General features: G+C 36.3%; 1 protein-coding gene across 1 annotated transcript; it reads right to left on the bottom strand.

Moving 5' to 3' along the window:
- Positions 1 to 4,347: 4,347 nt before the first annotated feature.
- On the bottom strand, positions 4,348 to 6,858 carry LOC114293003 (uncharacterized). Its single transcript, XM_028237010.2, has 2 exons — positions 5,805 to 6,858; positions 4,348 to 5,055 (listed from the first exon to the last, which is right to left on the bottom strand). Exons 1-2 carry the CDS (start codon positions 6,308 to 6,310, stop codon positions 4,815 to 4,817), a joined length of 747 nt encoding a protein of 248 aa, XP_028092811.2. The 5' UTR covers positions 6,311 to 6,858; the 3' UTR covers positions 4,348 to 4,814.
- Between the last annotated feature and the right edge of the window lie 16,872 nt (positions 6,859 to 23,730).

Genomic DNA, 23,730 nt, shown 5'->3' with positions numbered 1-23,730 from the left:
TGGAGCTTACACATGTTAACTTTTGAGGGGCACATGTGCAACTTAAGCAAAGCATCATATGGGAGCATTAAGTTCATCCCAACACCACGGTGCATCACTGGGGGACTCCTCACTGTGATTGTTCATCATGCTTATTGATGCTGTGGTATTCTTCTTCCCGCATGCCTTAACGTATGGCGGTTTAGCCATAACTGCCCTACTCAAGTGCCTAAGCCAAGAGGCAAGGTTTAGGCATGCTAATGTGTTTGGCATGCACCGGAGGGTGGTTGTGGTTTGGAGGCTAGAGGTACAGACTTCACCACAACACTATGAGCTGCCTTTGGTTACTGAACGATAGACGGCTCTCCACTGGGTTATAACGTATTCTAACAGAATTTTGGAATATCCAGAAAGCTTGTTACAGATCCACATGACCTACCTTCTATAAATAAAAGGCAATAATACCCCTTACATGGGAACATACAAGTTCTTGGTACATCACCCTCCGGAGGTGATCCCTAAGCTACAGCGAACTCTTAACTCTAAGCCCTTTGATTTAGGGTTCTGTTACTGTACTACCTCTCCTTCTCTTAGGTGGATTAGTCTGGGATGTCCTCGGAGTTTGACATGTTTGACCACCGGGCTGTTGAAAGGGGTATCGATTGGTTAAGAAAAGGTGAATGTGTCCCACCTTCAATTTGCTGATGACACATTTCTCTTTTGTGAAGCAGATTGGGATGAAATCTTGTGTATCAAAAGAATCCTAAGGTGCTTTGAAGTAGTTTCTGGGTTGAAGATTAGTTACTCTAAGAGTATGGTCATTGGAGCGGGTGTGGAAGACAACCTAATCAGTGAGTTTGCAGATGCACTAAATTGTACCAAAAAGGAGGCTCCATTTAAGTTCTTGGGTCTTCCTCTAGGTACCAGCTCCAGACTAAGTCCACCTGGGATCCTATGGTGAAGAGTTTTAAGTTGAGGCTTGCAAGCTGGAAGAGGAAACTTCTTTCATTTGGAGGTATGCTAGCCTTAATTAAGTCAGTGCTGTCTAATCTGTCCATGTTTAAAATGCCTGAAGGTGTGGCTAAGGTGTTGGATAAATTACAAGCATCTTTCTTGTGGGGTGGATCAGATTTGAAAAGAAGAAGAGTGCATTTGGTGAAGTGGAGTGAGGTAACCAAAGGAATGGATGTAGGAGGCCTTGGAATTAGAAGATTGAGAGATGTGAACTTGTGTCTCCTTGCCAAATGGTGGTGGAAATTTGGGGCACTGGACAATGTCTTATGGAAAAATGTTGTGTGTAGTAAGTACCATTATGCAAGTAGCAAGTGGTCTCCCCTGCCTGAACCTCAGTCAAGGGTTTCTAGAGTTTGGGCTGACATATTATCCGTGGCTTCAGTCAACCCACAACTCTTCAATTTCTTTCAATCAAGCTTATGTATTCACATAGATAATGAGAGAAGGAATCTGTTCTGGAGGGATAGGTGGTTTGGGAATGTCTGCTTGAAAGAGATGTTTCCAAGACTGTTCCTGCTGTCAGTGGAGAAAGAGGGAACTGTGCTTGATTAATATAGTAAGAGGGTCTTGTCAGGAGAGTGGAACTTTGCTTTTAGAAGACATTTGACGACCCCAACATGCATATCATTATTGCATTTATCTTATTATGTGGAATTTGAATGTTTAAATGTGTGTTATATGCTTGATTTGTATATATCTGTTTGAATTATGGAATATCTGTTAGACTACCTATTTCAAATCAAAAATTGAAGGCTTAAATGAATTCAGAAACCAAAATTGACAAGTTTAATAGACTAAATATTTTAGAACTTTTTGAGAAGTTTAATAAAATTTAATTCAAATTAAAAATTTATTTGAAATAATCAATTAGAATTAAACTAGAATTAACATTAAGCTTGCTTAATTAGTCTAATCTAATCTTATGCATATATATATATATATATATATATGAGCTAATGAGAGTTGGAACTCATTTTTCTACATCTTCAGCTGAGATTTTAGAGTGAGATCAAAACTCTAGAGAGTGGGAGAGAAGAAGAGTTGTGAAGAGAAGAAGAGGAATTGGAGAAATTTGTGAAGTAGAACTATAAATTCAAGCTCTAGGTATGTATTTAACCTCTAATACTTGAATTCAATTCAACTAAGAAGTGTATTCATGATGAAAGTGTAAGTTTAATGTAAATGTTACTATGGAATGTTGAATGAGATTTGAGCTTCTTATGAAGATTACCATATAAGCACAACTCAATGGACTTGTTTATTTATTGTCATTGCTTCCGCTAAGCCCCTTAATTTATGAAATGGTTTGGTTTTGTCATTGAGGCTGTAGGTAATCTATGATTACCGGCCGGTCATGACCTAGACCTCTAAGGGCGGGTTTGGGTCGTGACATTTGTTCACTTGGGATATGGAAGAAGTTACTCTGTTAAATCAGATGCTCCTCTTTGCGCATGTTCTCAGCTTGACTGAAGAAGATAGACTGGTTTGGAATGCGGATCCATCAGGTATGTTTTCTGTTAAGTATGCTAATGAATGGCTTACCTTGAGTTATGGTCCTATGGTCAAATTACCTGATTTAATCTGGAAGAACATTTCTCCTCCTAAGATGCAATTTATCAGTTTGTTGGCTTGGAAAGTGAAATTAAAAACATCTGCCTTTCTACAGATTATTGGGGTGTTGGATCAAAATGCTTACTTTATGCATATTCTGCAGGTCTGAAATTGAGATGGGACCATGTGCTACTGCACTGTGGTTTTGTCTGGAAAATTTGGTCAGAAATACTGTTATGGTGTGGTGTTCAATGGGTCTTACGTGGCTCCATTAGTATTTTATTGAATTGGTGGGATGGGGTCAAGTTTAAGGGAATGGAAAAGCTGATTTGGGAAGCAGTTCCATCAACTATAATGAGGAATGTGTGGAAAGCTAGAAATGTTTGTAAGATTGAAGGGAAGAATGTTAATTGGGAAAGCTTGAGTGAATCGATCAAAGTAAATATAGCTCTATGGGTGAAGTTTAACCTCAAAGGTCTTGCCTACTCAGTTAATGACAGTTTACAGATTGGAGTCCATAAGGGGTTGCTGAGCTTATAATGGTAACTGCTCTTTTTTATTGATGTGTGGAGGGGCAGCAAAGTGTTTTAGAGGGAGGTGTGGTGCTTGTGTAATTTCTTTTTGTTGTATGCATAGTTGTTGGCTGAACTCTTGTCAACCTTGGATGGCTGCTGGTTGATGTTGCAAATGATGGGCAATCCCTTTCGTGCCAACCTAATTGGGGTGATTTGGTTTGTTGTGATGCTTATAGCATCTTCCAGTTTCATTCTCTCTTTATTGATGTATGATGTATGGCCTTGGCCTTGATTCTAATCAATAAAGATTATTTTTGCTGATAAAAAAAATTCCTCTCCATCTGCAGGTCTGAACAGACTGATGTTGAAGAATCAAATGGATGACGGGAGAAGAGCTCTATGTTCCTCTCATTGGTTCTCAGCTCCCTTTGAGTGTGAGCTTTTGAGACATGTTGCTCTTTGGGGGAGAGAGAAGAGCACAATATGACGACTGACGAGAAGAATTAGCATAGTAAGCAGGTTATCAAACTGAATTTTCAAGCTTTAAAAGATAAGATAGTTTTGAAATTGAAGCTGTCTCTAGGAATAAATAAATAATAGACAATAAGTTGATAGCTCTACTTCTTGTTCCACCTCTGTCATATTTTCAAAAAGTAATAAAGAGATTTTTTTATTTTTTATTTTTTTAAATCAGGGAAAGATGAGGAAATCTCTAATTAAGGAAAAAAATATTTTGGAGCTTCATTTACACTGGGCTTTTCAGACTTGGATGGGAGCATGATATCTACGAAAAGACTGGCCAAATTTTTGTTGGAATTGTTGAAACTTTTGTGCTCTCTTAGATGCTGAAGCTGTTAGATTAAATGTCAGTTAATCAAGGCAACAAAAACAGAACAAGGTTGAAAGAAGAAAAAAAAAAAAAGACAAACAAAATGTCAATTGACAGAGAAAAATCCTAAAGAGCAGGGAATACCCACTGTTTTTGATTGGCCACTGTTCCACACGGTAAGTCGTGGTTTTCTGTTCTGCTAGGAGCTTTAGAGTTTCTATAAATTCAGTTGATTAAAACTTGCTTTGGTCTCTTCTCCTCTGGAAACCAAACCAATAGTTACATTTATGTACAATTAAGAACCAAAGCCGTGCCCAATACCCAACCCCTCCCAAAGAATATATATATATATATATATAGATGGAGAGATCAAAGTCATTTTCTTTTCCTTCTCCTGGAAACTATGCAAATTAGAACAACCAGATTAACCTCATGCAATACAATAACCATATGTCAACATGGGCAAACAAACAATTTTGCTTATATTCAATGTGAGAGTGAGTTACTGGTAGTTCAAAGAAAGAAAAAATATATCACCAGAAGGCGCCCAAAGGAAAAAAGAAAAGAACAAGAGCAAGAAAAAAAAGAAAGAGTTACAAATTTACAATGTCTTCCCAACCTAAACACTACATTTTAGTTGGTAGTATAATTTACAAGAAACCTAAATAAATGAATTGTAATGTCGTAGAAGCAGTTTGCAGAACTCAATCAGTTAGGTAGCAACTCCAGTATATATGGTTGGTGTATTCACATTATCTATAATAAATCTGAATTCTCATTTATGTGTTGTACAGGTAGGAAGTTTACAGTCGCTGGATTTTTGAATGAATAGAAAACTGATGACTGACCTTACACCATCAACTGGAACTGAACTGAGCTGAGCAATAATAACAATGGTGTATTAGTTGTTATGATATGATATGATATCATAACATATCAACTCGGAAGAACCATGGAAGTATAAAGGCCAGTACGAGGCATGCTAGTAGGAAGTTGCAGAAGGAAGGCCTACAACGACGTGAACCCTCTCTGCTCAATGATGAAGATGAAGGGTTTGCAGCACTACTGCGCATACCCATCAACCTCATTTCGTTCCACTCCATAACTATTCTTGTGTCCTGAATTCCAGTTATGTTTTTTGCTGTCTTGCCACAAATCTCACATTGTCTGCACCAATAAGAAAACAAATGAAAACTATGTCTGAATTGAAACGAGAAATTTATTTTCTTTGCTGTTGGTGGGAAATTTTTAATGATTACTACTACTAGTTATTATATGCATTCAATTTTGTAGTCCATGAAAGAAGCTATTATTTGATGAAGAGCACTCTTAGATCTCAAATTTATACTGATAAAGTGAATTTGAAGATGCACATCACACACACACACACATATAATTTATGATTTCCCTTCAGTACTTAGTCATCAGTTTAGAAGCTTTTGCCTCTGTCTATAAATTGATACAATGACCTCTGAGAATACATCCTCCATGTAATTGCAAATCTGGAAAGCATATCAATTGATTGAAGAGAAGGAAAATAGAAAGAGAGAGGGAGGGAGGGCTATAATGTGATGATAAAAAGGATTTAATCTTCTTCCTTCCCGGGTTTCTGTTTGGCTTATTTAATTTGATTTTGGTTTTCAATTATGTGGTGCGACTACGAGTATAAGGGGAAAAAAATGACATTCTCCAATTAAAATATATTATGGGTTTGAACTAAGAAGTAGTGGTGGATTATGAAAGAAAAACAAACAGAAATTGCACAATTCTGAAGCAATTTGGGAACAAGAACTGCCCAAGTTGTGAGAAGATGCAGTTTTTAAGTGCATTATGAAGAATTTAAAATATGAAAAGAAACAGAAGGATTGAGTTGTGTGGAAAACAGAGGAAAAGCAGGAAATGAGAATAATAAATACCTATTGCCTTTATGCTTAAACCAGGTCTGAGCACAATGAGGGTGGGAGACACCAAGTTCACCTTTGCATCCACAACCAAGCTGGATGAGGAGCTCTGAATTCTCCTCTGACAAACTCATGTGGCATATCCTGCAAACCTTTTCTGCTCTCAAACCTTCATCACTGTAGGATGATCCCGCACCACCATCGCCGCCACCACCGCACTTGACATCAATAATCACACAATCCTCCTTTTTCTCTGGTGGTGTCTGTATTTGTGTTTGCGTTTGTTCGTCTCCTCCTCCTCCCCCTGCTGCTGCTGACGTTGACACATGAGGAACGTCTGTTTTGTGGCTTGAATTGCCATCTTCTTGTCTTTCGATTTCATTGTCTTTCCTTGTGATTGCAATAGCAGCACTACTACTGGGTTTGGGTTGAACTCCACCGCTTTGTGAATTTATTGAACTTTGATTGTCTTGTTCCTTCTGTATAACACCACCAATACTACTAGCCTCCTCCATATCCATTACTGACCCAACGATTAAATCTACCTTCAATTTCACCTTTTTTTCCTTTTGAAAATCAGCCAAAACATTTATTTACATTGAACAACAATTTAAGGCATTTTTTTGATCATTCAACACTGATCCAAATATAAGGAGTACTATAAACTTGATCATCTATGCTTCAGAAAAATTTAAACATTTTTATACTACTAATATGAAATGCCACAAAAACAAACCAGAAGTTTCTTTAAGCAAGTCTTTCAACTCCATACTTTCCTTGGAAACTTCGTCTTCCAATGATGAAACAAAACAAAATGAAGTTGTTTGTTAATGTGAAAGATTTATAGAAAAAAATGGTTGACTATACATGAATATTGAGGAGAGGAGGTTTTCCTGGGTTAGGTGACTAAGATAAGTATTCGATTATTAGTATTTATTAAAAAGGTTGAGAGCATATGAATGATAAGTTGATTGGCAAAGAATTTCAGATTGCTTTGATTGGAAGGCAAGTGAGGAACTGCACCAAATCTGAATTCCCAGTTTGTGTCTGTCCCAGACTCCAAATGGCCATAACACCCTCCCCTCCATGCTATATATATATATATGTATATCAGTTTCAGTGCTGGCAGTGCCTTCTTGTTCACCTGGCCAAAACCCATGCTTTTTCTCCTCTGAAGAGATTTGAAATTTAACAAACATTAACATTTTAACTGAAAATCAGTTTTGTTTTTCATAAATCTACTGAGTTTGAATTTGCCACTTTTACATTGTTCTATAATTCTTACTGCAACTAGGCTTCGTTTGGGAAGTGGATCGACTTTTTGGGTTTTTGACTTTTTTTGATTATTTTAGCCTGGGCTAAAAAGCTTGGTTTGGGAAGGACTTTTGGCTTTTTTGATTTTTTTTGTGAGAGAAAGAATGTAATGATTATGGGTTGAATGTGATATTTTGTTTTATTGAACTAAAAAATCTAGTTTGTTTTTTGTGATTATTTTAGCCAAAAATGCCACAAAACCTTCTTTCCAAACATAGGCTATGTAGACTATGTATGTATGTGTACACTCACCAAGTTGCACCTTCCTAACAGTCTCTTTAGATGGATGGATTTTAGATGGATGGATTTCAAATAAATATAGATTTGTGGTTAAATGTTACAAAAGTCAATGAGAAATTAGATGGATGGATTTCAAATAAATATAGATTTGTGGTTAAATATTACAAAAGTCAATGAGAAGTTAGATGGATGGATTTTAGATGGATGGATTTCAAATAAATATAGATTTGTGGTTAAATGTTACAAAAGTCAATGAGAAATTTAAGTGAAAGCTATTTTACTAGGTTCTTTCAAGGATTAAAATAATTACTTTTACATTATTTTTTTAAATCTGTAAAACTTTCAAATTCAATATTGAAATCTATATCTAAACTATTAAATCTATGACCTGACTTCTCTCCAGTTGGAGAGAATTTCAATTTGGTCTAGTTGTGCATAAGGACCTCAGTACAAATTTTATTTTAATGATCCAAATCGTTTATCTTATAAATCCTTGAGTGCAGATAATTTATGGAAAAAATCAAATCGATCTAGTAATCGTATAATTTTATCAAATTTGTCTTTTAAAAAATGAAAGATTATTTTTAAAACTGTACTTACCAACTTTTTTTAATTTTTATGGTTCTTCTGCAATACTCCCCTAAAAGGGATGTACCATATTTGATGCGCTAATTATCGTGCATATTCTATATCTTTATTTTATATTTTGTTAGATTTAATTTATATGATATATCTTATTATGTTTATTTTCATGTTTTTAGGTATTTTGAAATTTTAATGGAGAAATGTTTTAAGGAACTTGGAATCTGCACGGAAAAGAGATTAAAAAATTAGGGAATGGCTTTTGTCTAGTGTTTAATTAGATTAGATTGTATTGTTGGATCCGTGGAAATCCATTACGGGTCTTGTTTTGATAATCTGAACCGTGCAATGTGTAGAACTCGTCGAGTACTATATGTCTATAAAAAATCACATTGATCGGATATCGATAGCTATGTGATCAAAACAGATTTTTGTCAACCGTTAATTTATTCACCGTCCATTTTTTTTAATATAAAACTGATTTGATCACATAGCTATCGATATCCGATTAATGTGATTTTTTACAAGTCTATAATACTCGATGAGTTCTACACATTGAATGGTTCAGATTATTAAAACGAGACCTGTGGTGGGCCCCCACCAGTTCAATAGCACGATCCAATTCGATTAAGGACTGGACAGAAGCCATGCCCAAAAAATTAAATGGGATCAATTATGACACAACGAGATATTTAGCCTAGTTGGTAGTTTGGTGATTTCATTGTTGAGATTCTTACATCTTGTATGGAAACATGTTATTTTAATAAGTTTTTAATTTTTTAGTTAAAATATGAGATAAAAAAAGTTGTATATTTAGAATAATTTTTTAATTTTTTACGAAAAGATGTATAAAAAGTAAAGAGAAAAATAAATCTTTAATTTTTTAGTTGTTGGCTTATTTTTCCTACGAAGGAAAATATCACAAATGCGAGCGTGCCAGTAAGGATTGAAAAATCCTTACAGATTAAATTCAAGCCAATTATCAAGCGATTGCGTTGACGGTTCTTTTGCCTCAACGAAGAGGACTTCAAAATTACCAAAGTGTAGAGAAAAGAAAAATTAAAAGAAGAATGAGGGACGGAGAAGGACGATTGAGTGAACAATCAAAGTAATAATTACTTACCTCTACTCCTATGCTTCGAAAAAGAAGTGCATAAAATGCATCGAAATGGAAATGCTGAAAATAAATGCTTTGAAATATAAATCTATGTTAAACTACTCCTAAGATAAGGAAAATGACAAGAAATATTGAAATAAATTGTATTTGATTATAGTTCTGCCTCCTTTACAATGTAACCATTAATGGCTATTTATAGAAGAAAAAAATACAGCAATAACTATTTAGTAACTACCCATTTCTTCCATCTTCATTCTTGTCTTGCCATGTGTCCTTCCACTCATTCACTTTGTCCTCTCACTCATCCACTTTGTCCTCCCACTCATCCACTTTGTCCTTCATATTCTCCATTGTCTCTATAACTTCTTTTAACTTCCAAATGAATAAAATGATGACACGTGTCCTGCAATTATATAAATAATAAATAATAATAAAAATTGCAGATTTATGGTGCTAACATTACCCCCCGCGGCCCTTAAAAATGATGTTTACTTGAATTTTTGAAGGGCCGAACCAAGCACATGACTAATCTAAGCAATAAAATGCTTCGAATAATATCAACAAAGTGCTTCGAATGATATAATAGCACCAATGAAGTGTTTCGAATGAGTATGACATTATGACTAGATGTCTCGAATGCTAGCTATTATGAACTAGTAACAAGCTTCGAAGGTGGTACAAAGAACTAAAATTATCTTTCGACGGTTGAAAGTGCCGACAAAGGACAAATTACATCCTTAGAAATACTCGGCAAAGTTTCGAAGGTTCACAACCACCATTATTGTTTCTTCGAAGCTATTAATGCAAGATGGAGTGCTTCGGAGCTTACGGAATTATGGCAAAAGAGCCTTCGAAGCAACTTTTGGCCAACATTATAGTTATTCACATTTTGTATGTTCTGGTTCATACATAATTAATGAAAATATTGATTTTGTGCTTCGAACTAGTTATTAATTTTTCGAAGACACCAAAACCGTTGTTCTTCGAACCAACTTATCATGCCAAAAGTAGGCATTATTCGACAACTAATTAATTGTCATTTTACATATATTTGAAGAGATGTACACATTTCGAAAGTTTTCAAAGCTTTATACAGTTTCGAAGGTGAAGTAATCAACCTTCGAAACAACTCTTGATGTTTCGAATGTATCTTCAAAGCTTTATACAGCTTCGAAGGTGAAGTAATCAACCTTCGAAACAACTCTTGATGCTTCAAATGTATCTTCGATGCTTTGATTGTGTACATACAAACAACTGGCCATCAATTTGAAAAGATAAACCATTCTCAACCATTTATTTAAATGCACAGGCTTTTTCTAGCCAAATTCATGCATTTTAAATGGTCATCCCTTATTTTTAGTGCTTCGAACTCATAAGAACAATTTGTTAATTTTATTAGCCACATCTTCAAAATTATATTTTGATGTGAACCACAAATCCAAAAAGGATTTTGAACACCAAAAGTCATGGTATGGTGTGACCATGAAAATTCATACTTTTTGACATTTTGAAAAATGTCAAAAATTTTGAATTCATGAACAGTGGCTTGTTCATTATTCTTGACCATGTTTGTTTTAAAAACATGACTTTTGCCGAATAGGTTTTCATAATTATTTAGCAAAGTGGGTTGTTTTTCCATGTTAACCATTAATGGCTTATAAAAATCACCCATAGATATGTTATTTTCATGACTTGACTTTCTAAAATTTGGTTTTTGGACCCCCCGAGTCATACATGGAATATCATTCTTAGCCAAATTTGGCTCAAGAACATGCTCTTTCGTTGTGTTAATTTCATAATTTGGCTCTTTTAAAACGGACTCTTGAACCCCCCGCGCCATTGATGAAATCAACTCTTTACTTTTACTATTTTTAACTATGAAAAAATTATGAAAAAATTTACCAATTCCGGCCATTAAAGCCTCAGTTAAAGACTTGGTAGTGAGAGTTGATAACTCATCATTCCATTGGCGAATTTCCATATCAAGTTGATGAATTTCTCCAATTAAATGGTGTCTTTTTTCTTCCACCAAATAATATTGTAAGGGATGAAAGTTTATTTCATCAAGAAAATGGATCTCTTCTTGAAGATCCAAAATTTCTCTTTCACGCCAATATATTTCATATTGACAAGTTCGAATGGCGAAATCCAAATAGTTTGTCATTTCTTACACTTGGCTGTCCCACTGGGCGTGCCAAAAAATGTTGGCTTATTTTTCCTACGAAGGAAAATATCACAAATGCGAGCGTGCCAGCAAGGATTGAAAAATCCTTACAGATTAAATTCAAGCCAATTATCAAGCGATTGCGTTGACGGTTCTTTTGCCTCAACGAAGAGGACTTCAAAATTACCAAAGTGTAGAGAAAAGAAAAATTAAAAGAAGAATGAGGGACGGAGAAGGACGATTGAGTGAACAATTAAAGTAATAATTACTTACCTCTACTCCTATGCTTCGAAAAAGAAGTGCATAAAATGCATCGAAATGGAAATGCTGAAAATAAATGCTTTGAAATATAAATCTATGTTAAACTACTCCTAAGATAAGGAAAATGACAAGAAATATTGAAATCAATTGTCTTTGATTATAGTTCTGCCTCCTTTACAATGTAACCATTAATGGCTATTTATAGAAGAAAAAAATACAGCAATAACTATTTAGTAACTACCCATTTCTTCCATCTTCATTCTTGTCTTACCATGTGTCCTTCCACTCATTCACTTTGTCCTCCCACTCATCCACTTTGTCCTCCCACTCATCCACTTTGTCCTTCATATTCTCCATTGTCTCTATAACTTCTTTTAACTTCCAAATGAATAAAAGGATGACACGTGTCCTGCAATTATATAAATAATAAATAATAATAAAAATTGCAGATTTATGGTGCTAACATTAGTATAACTTATAGGTTTTTTAATTTTTTAAGTAACTTTTTAACTATTAAATTAAAACTACTCCCCAAACGAGGCCTTAGTTCAGGCCATGCAAGCAACACTAATTCTATATTTTTATCAAATTTGGCACAATCCAATGTATCAAAGTACCAGACAGGAAAGAGTTTATTTATTGGGTAAATTATAAATACACCTTCTGAGATTTACTTAAAATACAGATTATTTTATGTGATTTGAAAAATTACAAATACCCTTCTGTTAGAATTTTTTATTTAACAGAATTAATTAAAAAAATGAAATTTATAATTGCTCTCGTATACAATAATAAAATTATCTAAATTATTAATTGAAACGTATTTCTAACATCATTAAAAACTGTTAATTGATTCGATGATTTATTAACAAAAGAGGCGATTTGTTATGAAATTAGACACCTCAAGGGATGAAGTACATTTTCTAGAACCACAGGGGCAATTAGTATTTTAACCAAATTTCAGGGGGTGTATTTGTAATTTACCCTTATTTATTTAGGATAAATTACACTGACACCCCCGAGATTTTTATTTAATACAGATCCCCTTTCACATTTAAAAAATTACATTTTCCTCCATGAGGTTTGTAATCTTATTACAAATTGCTAATGTCATACTCTAAATTTTTTTAAATGATCATCTTATCATTTTTCCTACTATTTCTTCTTCTTATCATTATAACTACATTCTACAACTTTCTACTACCTGAACATATTCTTATTGAGTGATGATACATAAATATAAATTTTATATAGATTTTTCAAACACAGTGATATAATTTAATGATGACCTTTCATTTTAAAACAAACACCTATAAACATGATTTATATTTACAACAATATCACTATCACAACATTTTTATGATATTTTTTGTATAAATTTTTATGTATGAATATAATTTTTTATTTTTATTTCCACCATTATACTAGATTAGATCAATTTAATTTAGATATATTTAAATAGTATAAAATTTATACAATTTTTTTTTAAAAAAAAATCTATTGAATACAACAAAATAAGATAATATATTAAAATTTTATATTTTTGTAGTTTTATATATATATATATATATATATGGTGAATTTTAAAAAAAATATAAAATATTATACTTCTAAAGTATATCTAAATTAGATATATCTAAAAATATTAAAAAAATTCAGTAAAAATAATATAAACACGAAAAATAAAAAAAATTCAATTTTTTGTGTGATTTAAACCAAAGAAGATGATTGTTATTTTTCTTGAAATGATATGAATAAAATATCTGTATTGTTTTATTATTTTATATGTATAAAGGTTAATGAGTAAATATGTTATTTTAATCTGACAGGAAATAAGTGTAATTTTTCAAATGTGAGGAAGATCTGTATTAAATAAAAATCTCAAGGGGTGTCAGGGCAATTTACCCATTTATTTATAAATTGTATTTTTTTATTTAATAATAGTTTACTAACTTTTTTCTTTTAATATACTAGTTGGACCGGGTGAGGTTGGATTACAATTTCAATTATTTTGTTTTTATTTTTATATAAGACAGTGGTCTTTAAGTAATTTTGACATTAATATTTTGTAAAATATTATGCATAATATGTCACAACATACTGGGAAATTCTATTTCCACACACCATGTTGTCTCTATATACATCATTTCTCATTCCACTCACTTAATAATTTTATTTTTAGATATTTATTTCAGTCCACACGCCCCACATTCCAAATATACCCATTTAATAAAAAATATATGCACACTCTTATCTTCTTCATCTTTCAAACTCTAATCCTAACCAATAACCACCTTAACCAACAACCACCTTATCGGCAGTGACACAGCACCACTGTTACCAGGTCAGGTGCCAATTCTGCTTCAAAGTTGTTATTTGTAAACTTGGCTTGTTTGCCTGTCATATGTACAACTGCTAGTAACTGTGTGTACATGGCATTGTCAAACGTCGCTTGTGCTTGCTCATATAATGCTCCTGTCAAAAAATTTAAGTTCCAAATAAAAACAATTATGCTTCTTGCTCAAAATATAGTTCCCTTACTGGAAGAAAGAAAAAACAAAATCAGTAAATATCCATGTAGAGGTGGTGGGTGTTGGTGGGTAATGGTCGGTGATGGCTACTGGTAATGGGTAGTGGCTAGGGTTTTGATTGAGGGTTAGGGTTTTGATTAAAGGAGATAGGGGCATTTTGGTAGTTTCATTTTAGGACAAAAATGTAATAAAAAAAAATTCATTAAGTGTGTTGATAGAGAGTAAGTGGTCTGTGGAAATAGAATTTCCCCAACATGCTGTCCTGTGCACTTTGGTGAACCAAAACCTTATAATTTTTTAGCTCGACCACTCAGGGAACTACTGGCCAGCGAATGGCCGGCAAGCCATTTTTAGAGGGCCAGCCGTATCCCTTCATCGCCGGTCGGCCATGATTAGCGCAAGAAGATATTTTGACAGCTGGCACCTACTCCCATGCACATGCCTTGGGCCAGCTGTCTCTTTGTTAATATTTCCAACGTGAGGAGTTGTTTTTCTATAAATACAAGATCTCCTCTCATGGTTTGGGGTTAGAAAATTTTGCTAAAAGCCATAACTTGTTCAACACGCTTCCCTCATCTCTTGCAATATACATATACTATATATACACCTTCTAAGCTTAAACTTGAAGCTTTTGCTGAGGTTCTTAAAGATAATTTCAGATCCCAAAGAGTGTTAAGCTAATGGTTTGTCAACCAAGAAGAACATCCTCTCTTTAAAGAGGTAATCTTTGAACTCTTTAACCATCTTTTCTCCCTTTTTGTCTTGCATTTTCATACTGATTTCAGAGTTGTTTTTAAGCTTAAAATGTGATTTAAACTTCACAAAAAGAGGAGGGGCTAGCCACCCTTCCTTAGGCCTTGTCCCATAACTTGTTGCTTTGTCTTTCCTACCTTGTTTCTTTTTGATTTTGGCCACTGTTTTTTGAGTTTAGAGGCTGTTTTAAGTGTTTATTTAATTCATGCTTTGACTATTATACTTGTGTTGTTGTTAGTCCTCATGGATTTGGTGTGTAGGCCATAGCTTCCAATCCATTTGAGTCGATAGTCTTTTCTATCATTTTTTATAGCTTTTATGTACATATTCATGTCATTGTAATCACCCACATTTCAGTCATAATCTGCAACCTTCCTTCTTTTTTTGTTTCTTTTGATTAAGAGTTGTATCAAACAAAGATTGCCGCTCAAGACATAAGAAAGAGACCCCTCATGCTAAATGGTTTAATCTCTTCGAAGGTTCATTACTAGGGCATTACATCTCTCTTATTCTAAGCATGATCTTTTGTTTGACACTTCCCTTTATCGCCAGTGCATTACTTCTAAGAGACCAATTTTCTAGTTAGACCATTGGAAATCATAAACGAAAGATTCATTATAGCTCATTATCGAGTTTGGATTTGGAGCCATTATCGCTCATTTTCGGTTTGACTCCAAATTCATTATCGCTTGTAAATGAGTTTGATTCTTTCTTTGTAGTTTTCCCTGGAGAAAAGGGCTCGAAGAGCTCATTTCTCGAGTCAAGTTATGCTTGCTATTCTTTATTGCTTTGGCTTAGTAGACGTAATCATCACCTTTGGACAAAAATGAAGAAAAGATAAGAAAATGAAAAGGTAAAGTAAAAAGGCTAATAAAATTGGAGTAAAAAAGAGGTAAAAAGAGAATAAATTTTGGTTAGGTTCAGTCAGATGTTTTACTGAATCGGTTGCTTCTAGAATCATCGCATACTATTGTTGTGATGTTTGATGATTCATGAGGCACATCTACCCCTCCCTTGAGGTAACTCCATGATAGGGAAGAGATATTGTCTACATTTTGTTGTATTTATTAAGCTCTTGTCCTATTATTTCTAAGGTCATCACGCAACAAATTTGCGGTGATTGATGATTTAATAAGCGAATTTGCTCATTCCTTGATCATCTTCGTGATAGAGAAGGGCAGAGAGGATAAATATCTCCTGGAAACACTTTGTCTTGCTTTGTTTCAGTTCTGTTGCAGTAGGGTATTCCCCAGAAACAGTGGCCGGCTGACCATTACTATGTACAACCGACCACCAATCTTTGTACAGGCAGTGGTATTTTTACAATAGAACATAGCAAATCCTGAGGCCAAAACAGAACAATTTTTTGACTGTAAACAGAGCAGGTTCTGGCAGGAAACAAAGAGGTTTCCGGAGGGTGTTTTCGATTATGCACATGTGGTTCCTCGTCTCCTATTCAAGTCCATTAGATTAGTAGCTTTTAGATTCGTGTTGTAATTAATTAGTTGTTTTGCTTTCATTTGGACTTGTAATAATTAGTTAATTAATTCATTCAATTGTGTTGTAATAATTAGTTAATTAGGACATTCATTCGGACCCTCTTGTGTGAGGGCAAACTTGTAATATTTGTATGTCTTCCAAGCCCCATTTCTTTCTCCATTTTATTTATATGCTTACCGTGGTTGTCTATAGCATCATGTTTTTGTTTTATATTATTACCATGACTCGTATCCATCTTTGCATGCACTAAAATTCGGCTCATCATATATAATGCTCTTACAAATTCCTAAATGATTATGTGTGCTACCTCATGCTTTGAGTTACTTCACATGACATGTTAGTAGCCGAATTTATTAGTTGCATTTTTTATGTGTTGCATTAGCCATTTTGCATATAGGATCATGCATTTTTCTAAATTGCTTTCTTTTTCTTTGGCTTGCCTTGGAGTACTAGGTGAACATTTTTGCTTTAGCATATTACATGTGTGTTTGTGTTGACATGTGAATGAAGGCTATTTTGCTTAAGTTGGAACGACTTTGATAAATGTACATATGAGCTTGCTTTTCATTCAAGTAGCACATATTCAAAACTCTTTTTAAAAAAACACGAAATCAAAGCATTCCGAAGTAAGGGACGTAGTCTATACTTGTGTGCCTCACATAGTAAGTTAGCATAATAATCAGAACATGAGCATATTTTGTCCATAAAAATCATATCATGGTTAGTAGAGGTTGATCTTTGATCGGGTGAGTGGGGTGCTCAATTCATGACCTTCCCCTCTTATACCTAAGTTCCCGAGCTGAGACACTTTGGTTATGACGAACAAGTGGCCTTTGGCACGAGTCACGGGTTTTCTAAATTTTTCAAAATATTTAGGTGGCAACTCTGAAATCTGACAATGCAGTCCATTTTTGGCATATCTGATGATAAATGGATTTTCTAAGATTTGTCGGATTTGGACTCTCATTTGTGTTTTTTTTTGTTTCACATTGCACTTGTGAAACCAGATTCAAAAGCACGGGAGTCCAAACTGTAGGGCTATTGTATTCAAGGAGACTAAACCCCTTCGAGGAGCACGAAAAGCAAGCTATAGTGGCCTGTGCTGCTTTCTCAACCCTTAAAATGTTCATAGACTCCTGAAGTGCATCCGCTAACTCCCGAGCCAACAAAGCTATAACACCTTATACCTCTTATTAGGTCATGTCAGTTTGGACAACTCCGTCTCCTCGATAGAAAACAACCCAATCACCATGATGAGGTCTATCACGGCTTCTACCACTACGTCCAGACATCCTATATAAGAATAAGATAAAACTTAACTCACAAATTATCCCATGTGAAACCCCATATGCTATCCAAATTGTCTACACATATCTATAAAGATAACACTTTTCACAATGAACGCGCCATATAAACGCATAGTCATATAAAGTACATATGAATTATCCTCCTAAGATGTCAATTTGCCCCATAAACATTCAAAGACTTCGAGTTAGAGTGGCATTGATCAAGTGCCCTCCTAACAAGACTTCTAAGAAGTTTGTAGGCACAAACTTCATCTTACGAGTTTAATTCCATACTGTAGACGTGCCCGAACGTCCCGGGAAAATCCCGTTTTGTTCGTTGGGCTCACTACAGTTCGGACTCAAATGTCACGGTTCTAAATCTAATCTCGCAAAGTGCAATGCAAGATCGATAAATCACCAAAGAGTCTAAATCCGGCAAATCGTTTTGAAAAACTGATTTTTAGAAAGAAGTGCCAAACATGGACTGCTTTGCTAGATACAGAGTCGCCACCTAAATATTTTGTTTTGGGAGAATTTAGGAAACCTTGACTCGTGCCTAAGGCCACATGTCCGTCATCACCAAAGTTGCCTCGGCTCGGGAACTTGGGTACGATTGGGGAAGGTCATGCAATGGGCACCCCCGCTCGCCCGATCAAAGATCGGCCACTGCTAAACATGATATCTTGTTTTTGAAAACACATGCGTTCTTATTCCAGTTTGTTAGCCTAGAATTACTATGTGATGCACATAGCATACAAGTATAGACTGGATCGTCTAAGTTGGAACAAAACATCTCATTTTTTAAAGCGGTTTGCTACTTGCAAGTAGGCTATAATGCGGATTTTGCCACCCTCAAGTGGGCTTTAGAAAATATGGTGTTTTGCCACTCTCAAGTGGGCTTAAAACTCGCAATCAATGAATTGTTCCAATTTAAGTAATCCAACCTTCACCCACCGGCATTCAGGCATGTATATCACATAAGCGGTTAGCGTCATGGCAAGCATGCTATCATGGCAATCACTCACACACATGCAAGGATGCTAAAGCATAAACACTCACCGAGTACTCCAAGCCAAAACATAAACTAGTTAGTAATCAATGCATGATCCTAGTTCATGTTAAGATGGCTAATGCAACACATGCAAAATGCAACTAAGATAGGCTCGACTATTCTAAGATGGCATATGAGATGCGACAGATAACATGTATTCAACTTGGAATTGAAATACAATGCAGTTAGTATGATGCGCCGAGCCCGGTGCATGCAAGACAGATGAATGAATTCAAACATGCGAAGTATAAGGATGCTAATTGAAACATGCCCTAAAACTAACCATTGTAAGCTGGTAAATAAAAGGGAGAAAGACGTGGGGTTGGAAGGCATGCATCACACACATGCACACTTATTACAAAATTCGCCCTCTCGACGGAGGGTCCAAATAAATAATACAGAACCAGCTAGCTAATCTAAGCTAATCTAATTAAACTAGTTATTACACAACAGAATAAATAACGAGCCACAGCTAATTATTACACAACACTAACTAGTTAACAAATCAACTAAATTAGTAATTAAATAAGCATGCAAAGTATGTGAAGTGGGCTGCCTCAGCTCTGCCTCAGATGATGAAGGATGCATGCATGCTCGAATTGCCTTGTTCGGAAATCCCTCGCGACGCTCTGACTTGTCTCTGTTTGCAATTGATCTTAGAAACTGCACAAAGCTCCAGAAGGTTGAAACTCCACCCTGGGGAACTGTGGGAAGGCTGCCGATCAGCTATTGGCTTTAGAGACCACCCACCGACCACTTTTGTGGTGAAAAACCAGAAAAAGTGGTCGGCCAGCCACTAAATCTGGTCGACCAACCAGTTTCTGCCTCTGGTTTCTGGTTTTCTGCAACAGAAGGCAAGAGAGAGAGATAGTAAAGTACTCGCAACACATATGTGCACGACCACTCTTCCCATCATTGCATAAGCTCAAAGGAATGCAGTCCTTGACCCTCGGGTCACCAATCACGCATTTCGATGCATGATGGCCGAGGAACCGAATTGCACAACTCAATGTGAAATGAATGCACATACAAGCACCTAAAGCCAACAACTCCATCATGGGTAGTCAAGAGTGTCGGCGACCGAGAATCGAGACGCGTTTCATCACTTCGAGTATAAAACGCTCCTCGTTTCCCATGTTTGGGCTAATTCCTATCCCAAACACAATGCAACAAAAGCATGGAAGCACAATGCAACTATGATTAACTACAATGCAATGCATGCAAGCATAATGGAATGCAACATAAGTATGGAAACATGCAATGCAAGGGACAAGCATGCAACAACATGATCAAACCACCAATGCCAATAGCATGCATACTTAATGCAAAGCAACATATGCAACAATATGACAAAATGCGACTAGCATACACAATGCGAATATCAAATAACATACTCAATGTGACGAACTACATGGCATGCGCAATGCTATGAACTACAATGGCATACTCAATGCAAAATGGACTTAAACCGAAATAGATGGGCCTTAGCCACACCCAAATCAGTGGCCAATAATGATGAAATCAAGGCACCAAAACACATGCAAGCATACAAAATGCAATGGCCCAAGCCTAAGGCACCAAATGCAACTCTCCAAGAGCATTGAAGAGATGAAACATGGAGTACAATGGCATGTGCTCCAGCACTGAAATAGCATACAAAATGACTCCGAATGATGTAAACAACTCACACAATGCATGTTGAATGGCTCGAGCATCGAAACTAGTGAAGTGCATTACACTATGGGCATGCAAGGCAATGCTCAAATGGCCAAACCAACCCCAAGCAGTCCCTATGCAGGCCAGAATAGGAGCAAAAATGAACTAAGATGATGGCTTGAAAGGCACAAAAATGAAGCTCATGCAATGGCTCACAAATGGGGTATAATGATGCAACTCTCAAGCACATTAAAAGGGTGACAAACATGAGAATATGGCCAAGTAATAAGCTCTGAAATAGCATTCCTCATAAGACCAAAACATGCAAATACCTCAAGTAAGCATGCAAGGGACCTCAAAACTCAAAGCTAGGCAAGGCTATTACACTACAAGCATGCATGACAAGCATCATTCGACCAAGAGGCCTCAAAACAGAGCTAAGGCAGCCCAAAATATGAACAAAATCAGCTTGGATCATGGCCAAAATATGCTAGAATAGAAGGCCAAAACATCATGCATTTCAAGCTAGTAAACCATGATTTACACTACAAGTATATGAAGCATGTGAGAGGCTACCAAACCAGCCAAAAATAGAATCATGGCATGCCAAATGATGGCCAAAAACCCACTGAGACATGACCAATACATGCAAGAATGAGGTGCTACTTTCATAAGCCATGAAAGGGATTATTCTACACATGCAAGAGGCCAACACAAGGTGACCAAACCAGGCATAGACAGAGTCTAGGTAGGTCCCAAAAGTCACCAAAAAGGGCCTGAACCAAGCCTTGGAAGTATGAAAGTAGGTGCTCCTTTGAAAGGCCAAAAATGCAAACAAACAAGGCCAAAAGAGAGAGGTTCTCCCCTCTTTGATTTAGGCTCTCAAAACCACATGTCAACCACTGAAAATCTGCTAGATTTCAGTGGCTAAGAGGCCAAGCAAAGATCAACACAAAGGTCTCATGGCATGGCACAAAACAAGGCTAAATAGAGCATGCAAGTGGGTAGATGACCCTTAACACCAAAAGAGCCTTAAACAAACATGAAAAACACTTAAATATGAAGCTTTTTTCAGTTGACAACAAAGCCTAAATATGCATGCAAGTATAGCTAAGAGAATGATCAAGATAGAGCTTAAAAGAGGGAAAAAGAATTACCCTTGAAGCTCAGCAAAAACCAGTAGGTTTTGGGACCAAAAACCAACTCTTCAACCTTTGAAAATACCCTCCAAGAACCTCAGATCAATGGTGGAGGTGTGTGGCTATGAGGTGTGGTGCAATAGGTTAAGAACAATGCCACTTTGAGCCAAAATATAGAGAGATATAGAAGGGAGGTATGTATTTTGCCTTAAGCCAATTTCAGAACCTGGTTCAAGGAGAGTGAGAGTCTCCCTTATAGAAGAAGCAAGGGTTCAAGCTTCTTAGAGAAGCCAAACATGGATGCAATCCCTCCATACACGTGTATGGAGGATACAGTCTGTGCCCTCCAGCTGGCACAGCTGGCATCCATTCAGTCAGACAAAACAGGAGGAAAGGGGCCGACCAGAAAAGGTGGTCGGCCAGCTACTTTTAGTAGTTGGCCAACCACCCTAAGTGGTCTCCTAGAAAAAAAAAGTGGTCTTCAGGGGTAAATGGTGGTCTCCACACTGAAAGAAAGCCAATGGTGTGGTGGGAGACCAGTAAATGTTGCCCAAAGATCAAGGAGACCAGTTTCCCAATAAGAAAAATTGGCTGGCGGGGAAAAGTGGTCTCCAAGGAGAAAAGGTGGTCTCCCACCCTTGTACCACCTCCCAAACAAGGAAAACAAGGTTCATGCCAAAAATGAACCAACACGAATGCAAAACGAGAGTTTGGGAGGAGGCAAAGCGCGCGGCCGAGTGCCTCAAAAACTGGCTGTTGAGCACCGAAAGTGGCGTGTGACCACAAAAGTGGTCTCCCGGGCCACAGTGTCCCTCTAGACAGAGGAAACAAGGTGTGTTTCGAAAATCGTGCCAAACGGAGAATGTTAAGCGGTCCCGAGCAGAGGCGCGCGGCCAACGGTTTCGAAAATCAAAAACTAGTCTCCAAACGGGAACACTGGCCTACGACCACGAAAAGTAGCCCACGACCACTGAGAGGTGGTCTACAAGATCTCTCCCTCCCTCCGGGAAGAGAAAACAAGACCTGGTCCGTAGGCCGAGTCAAAGTACAAAGAGTCCCGAGGTCCGGAGGTGAGGCTCCCAGCCAAGAACTCCGGAACCTCGAAACGAGCACAATATACGCAATCACCGAGCGCTCAATCGATGACGTCTAAGTCTTAAGGTCGGTCAAAAATGGGGTGTCTACACATACCTACATAGTCACATAAGCACACATAAGTCATACAAAGCACATAAACGTCCCATTCTAACCTAGGAACCCATTGTGACTAACGTCACTTCCCACGAACCCAAGGTCTTCAAACCTAGTGAGCTTTGATACCAAGTTCTAACGCCCCGATATTTTATACCATATTATTTATTACCAATCTCTTATTATAATCCAATCCCATGACCTTAATGTAACGAGAAATAAAAGGAACAACAATCTTATAAGTTGAAATCCGTCACATTTTCATAGATTTCTCTTCAAATTTTTTACAATAATTCACAACACACTGAAATATAAAAGTAAACATCAAATTTGCCACAAGGCTGCACCTAGACAACATCAAAAGAAGCTTTAGTGCTCCATGAAGATTTCCATTTACTCTTCACTGAAGTTGTGGCTAATCTTCATTACCTAGAATTTTAGAATATCTAGCCCATAAAAAGGGAGTGAGCTTCTATACCTAATAGGAAATAAACTTAACACAGTATATGAATATTCAATATGATTATGTTCATACGATGCCATGCTATACATAAGACTTTAACTTTCTTGTAAACTCAAATGCTCAATGTTTAATTTAAAACCCATGTTTGACCTAACTCTTTAACCTTGACATAACCAAAGACTCTTCATTTTGTAATAAATTCCCTGATACACATCTCAATCACTCCCCACATTTACCGACCACCAAGCACGGTAGAGCAAGTGGGCACCTCTTACATTTTGAAAACCTCCACATTTCCCAACCACCAAGCATGGAGGGGTAATTGGACACCTATTTCATTTTAAAAAAAAGACACACCACATTTTCCGACCTTCAAGCACGGAAGAGCAATTGGACACCCATCAATCCATTCAACCATATCTCCCACATTTACTGGCGTTTAGTACGGAAGGGCAAGGCACTTTTACCAAAATACCAACATTTCCAAATTTTTCGACCTTCAAGCACGGAAGGGCAATTGGGCACCTCAACATACACAACGCATCTCCAAAACACACACGCTCTATTAAACCACCAAACATTTAATTCAAAATTATGAAAATGCAATGCGATGCATAGGTTTTCAAACATTTTAATTTACTCTAAATCTAATTTAATTGCACAAGAATTCAACAAGTAAAAACTAATGAAATT

Source organism: Camellia sinensis, chromosome 7 (genome assembly GCF_055761805.1).
Source record: "Camellia sinensis isolate YWXY chromosome 7, ASM5576180v1, whole genome shotgun sequence".
Lineage (NCBI taxonomy): Eukaryota > Viridiplantae > Streptophyta > Magnoliopsida > Ericales > Theaceae > Camellia > Camellia sinensis.
This window is presented reverse-complemented; position numbering and strand designations above follow the sequence as displayed.